Source organism: Camellia sinensis, chromosome 4 (genome assembly GCF_055761805.1).
Source record: "Camellia sinensis isolate YWXY chromosome 4, ASM5576180v1, whole genome shotgun sequence".
NCBI lineage: Eukaryota > Viridiplantae > Streptophyta > Magnoliopsida > Ericales > Theaceae > Camellia > Camellia sinensis.
The window spans coordinates 138,192,566-138,196,687 of record NC_138964.1 but is presented as its reverse complement, the minus strand read 5'-3'; the positions used below and the strand labels follow the sequence as shown (position 1 = coordinate 138,196,687).

General features: G+C 49.5%; 1 protein-coding gene across 1 annotated transcript; it reads left to right on the top strand.

Moving 5' to 3' along the window:
• The first annotated feature begins 540 nt into the window (after positions 1-540).
• Positions 541-2,011, top strand: LOC145823440 (uncharacterized). The gene is made up of 3 exons (XM_082922973.1): positions 541-1,128; positions 1,211-1,309; positions 1,518-2,011. Exons 1-3 carry the CDS (start codon positions 724-726, stop codon positions 1,872-1,874), a joined length of 861 nt encoding a protein of 286 aa, XP_082779099.1. The 5' UTR covers positions 541-723; the 3' UTR covers positions 1,875-2,011.
• The last annotated feature ends 2,111 nt before the right edge of the window (positions 2,012-4,122 follow it).

Sequence of the window (4,122 nt, the reverse complement as noted above, 5' to 3'; positions counted from 1 at the left end):
TGGGCTATACCTGCTGAGCGCTCTGGTTGACCTATCACAGGTCAGTAGATATGATTGGGGTGGCGCCGGCCTGGCTACCCTTTACTTTTATATGAGCGCGACCTCCCGCGGGCGGGGCGACTTACTTGGCGGCTACTGGAGAGCCTGGGAGGTACTTTTCTGTCCCCCTGATTTATATTTCTGCTTCTCATTACTTGTACATTGCACCCACAGCGCACTTTTACAGTCTGTATTTTGCTCTCAGCATTTCGTACTTACATTCTGCACTGCTTTTCTCAGCTATGGGTTTATGTATACTTCCCATCATTAGCCCCAGAGCTGGAGGTGGTAGGGATTCCCGTGACCCCATATTCATTGATATTCGAGGGCCCGCACCGGCCGAGGCCTCTAGAGACCCTCCTTCGCCTGCGACAGTATTTCAACACGGTGCGACATTCAGAGGTACCTCAGAACTTTCAGTTCTTTTCATTTTCATCTTTGATTTGCTCTGTATATTCTCGATTTCTGATTGGTTTATGCATTCATCATTCGCAGATTACATGGCAGCCCTGGGCGTCTCTGGGTGATGGCCTCCGACTTCAGTACATCGGGGCATCGGACATCTCCCAGTATAGGGTCCTGCTTGAAGGGCCGGTTGGCAGGGTATGGTTCCTGGGGGAGCGCTTTCTGCGCCAGGTATGGGGGTATCTTTCTCAGGATATTCCCGCAGTACCCCCAGCCAGTATGCGGACCGCTGACAGACTCTCTTACTCAGAGGTAGTCGGCGCCATGCTGGGCACTGATGCTTTACTGCATGTTGAGGAGGGGGACTACGCCACTTACCGTCACCTATACTTGATGCCTCCATTGACGGAAGCTCGTATCCCGATGATGAGGCCTGCCGGTACGTCATCCTCGGATCAGGCTCGGGCTCGAGCTACAGACGTCCCTTCTTCTAGCAGGGCTGGCACATCTAGAGGCGGGAGCAGACCGGTTCCTCCGACTCCGTCGATTCATCCTCATGTCGGATGGCCAGATATGCCTACTGAGTTGATGGCGTGGCAGTACGGGGCTAGCTCTCCGACTCTGATTCCACTAGAGCCTCCGATGCCCAGTGATCGATACGCCATTGATCCGGACTCACCGCCGGTATGCTCCACTTCTTTTCATTCATCATTCAGATGTTTAGACACTCTTCTGTTCACTGATGATTATGAACTCGTTTTTGCAGCCATCGCGAGGATACATGGAGGAGGTGGTTGGGCTGGTGGCCACACTCGAAGGCATGGTCCTGCGTAGGGAGGCACAGTTGTCTGTCGCGGGCATCCAGGTACCCTTCAGTTTTCTGGCATTTATCATACTTCTGATGACATGCTGATTTCTACTGCATCGATAGACCTTTTGTGTAGAGCACATCTGACACACACCCCACTTATACACTGTACTTACATGCACTCACTTCATGTAGCCTCTGCTTGTATCTGCATCTGATGTATATATTTGGACTGATGTATTTGAATTGAATTCTTTGTTTTCAGATGCCTTCCTGGTCCGGTCAGCCGCAGACCAGGCCATCCGGGCCTCATTGGGGAGCTGGGCCATCTGGGCCTTTTCAGGGGGCAGGGCCATCTCGGCCTTCCAGAGGATCCGGGCCATCTAGGCCTTTCCGAGGAGCTCGAGAAGGGCCCGTCCGCAGACGCAGGGCTCACGTTGTGGAGGTGGAGCCTGATGAGGAGGAGGAGGATGCTGAGGAGGAGGAGGAGGAGGCTACCGACCGTCAGTCAGAGACATTTGCTGAGGAGGGAGGCTCCGACTCAGATGATGATGACAGTGCGGAGATTATCCAGCAGAAGAGGACAAGGCGTGCTTCTCGTTCCCGCTCCCGAGGACTTTGATGTTGTTATTTCCTGCTTTATTTTTCTTTTTGCTAGTAGTTTGTAGCACTTTGCACATTGTTAGGCAGTTTTATTTTTTGTAAAACTTGTACCTTTGTTTGTTGTAAAGCATGATGAAATGAAATAGCTTTTGAAGAGATGTTTGTATTTTAAACTTTTAGCATCGTATCGCATCAATTTATTTCGCACAAAAATAAAATTGAATGGAAATGCGCATTGTGTAATCACCAAGTCAGGTAGTGAACCGACGCAACAAACTAAACAACTCAACTTACTAAGATATAACAGGACCTTAGAAAGTTTACAACTCGATAAGCAAAATACAACAACACAAATAAACCAGACTTTAACAAAAATTGCTTAAACAGAGAGCAATGACTCAAAAACACAAAACACGTCCGCTCGACAAACAACTCGATAAGCAAAATGCAACAACTTGATAAACAAAACTCAACAAAAACAAAGTGTACTTCTGACGATCTGGGCATCGGAACGCATCCGAAACGGAGGGAGATGAAGGCCTTTGATTCTCCCGTTGCCTGGAAATGCTTGGAACTCTCCCTCGAAGGGTAAAACAGGGTCAAGGAGATACACTGCAGCATTGCCAGCCATCCTTGGGAGCCGGCCGGCCATTTTTGGTGGAGAGAGACAGCTGGCCGGCCATTTCTGAAAAAGTAAATGGCTGGCCAGCCAGAAAAAGTGGCTGGCCGGCCATTCAGCCCCGCAGCCTCTAGATTTTTGACACGTGTCCCCGTGAATAGTGTTTTTCCTTCTATATAAGCCTCAACTTCGGGAACATTCATTTTATCTTAGTTTTAGGCAAAGATGGAGGCATTTCTCGCGGAAAATATCATATCTTGGATCTCTTCTCTAGATGGCTCGGAAAAGCTGAATTTCCGGGGTTTCGGCTTGAATGCACTATTCACGCTGAGCCGTACTCCGTTACATCTCCCTTTTCTACATGCCGCGGCAAGGTTCTGGAATCCAGTGACGCATGTTTTTAGCTTTGGTAGTCAAGAGATGTGCCCCACTTTCGAAGATTTTCAAGTTTTGATGGAGTTTTAGTGTTCTGAAGTGATCTTGCCCCAGTTCCGTTTTGGTCACGCCCAGGCTTTAGGGCGGATGTGTGGGCTCACAGCGCATGACGCTCGATCTCTGATCTGCAGTGGAGAGCTGGACATCCTCAGCTTGATCCATCGTTTTTCCGACGCCGGTGACCGCAGCAACCATTATTGGCAGGGTTTCCGGCAACACGCCCTCTGCTTATGTTTGTTGTCTCACTTTCTGCTTTCCTCGGGCTTTGGCGGGGCTAGCATTCGCCTGATTGAAGTCGCCCAAGGTTTGAGAGAAGGGAAGAGTTGTATTGCCATGACCTTGGCCGAGACATTGATGGGTTTAGATTCTGTCTATCGCCGGGAGGCGACTAGGTTCGCCGGGAGTCCACTGCTGCTGCAGGTAATGTTTCCCACCCGACCTCACATATATATATTTGCTCACATCACTCGGCCCTCAGGCTCGGTTTTTCTCACAAAACCCTTGTCTTACTTTTCTCTCATCGTACATCTCTCTATTCTTTATTCTCTCATTTTCCATCCCTCCCCTAGGTATGGTTAATGGATAAGTTGCAGGTTGTGGACTCTTGCCCTGTTTATTCAGCTCGAGGTTACTTCTTTCGACAGCGCCTAGTCAATGCTCTTGACGAAAGGTGGTGGTTCGATTGGATGTGCAATTTGTCTGCAGACGGCATTGCTTGGCGTTGTCCTTGGCTCAACCTCCCGGCAATGAGCTACAGTATGTCTCGGCTGATCGGGATCCAACTGATTGGTCTAACCCATTGTGTATTTTATTTTCCGTTCCGGTTCCTGCGTCAGTTTGGCCATGATCAGACCTGTCCACCGGAGGGGATTGAGTACCCAGCCGCTTTCCCGATCCGGGGCGCACAGCTCGCCCGATATGCCACGGCATGGAGGACTAGAGAGCTCCTGGCCCCTGCTTCCACTTTCAGTTGTACTTTGTCCGATGAGTGCGTGGATTGGCTCAATGAGGAGGCACAGGTTGGGCCCAGCTTGGCATCAGATGCTCCATCCAGCTCTGGGGGGGGGGACGCAGAGATACTTGATTCAACTATGCCCCAAATTTATTGCTTATTTAGCATTTTCAAGTTTTCTTTATGAATGTACTAAAAAGCAACCTCGATTGTAATGCAAGAGCAGGAGAACTCAATTTTGAAATCAATGAAATTGAAAGT

Bases quoted from the DNA above. Each gene is read 5' to 3' on its own strand.
- LOC145823440 (XM_082922973.1), top strand. From the start codon at position 724: ATGCGGACCGCTGACAGACTCTCTTACTCAGAGGTAGTCGGCGCCATG. The intron at 1,129-1,210 runs GTATGCTCCACT...TCGTTTTTGCAG, and splicing joins TTGATCCGGACTCACCGCCG to CCATCGCGAGGATACATGGA. The intron at 1,310-1,517 runs GTACCCTTCAGT...CTTTGTTTTCAG, and splicing joins TGTCTGTCGCGGGCATCCAG to ATGCCTTCCTGGTCCGGTCA.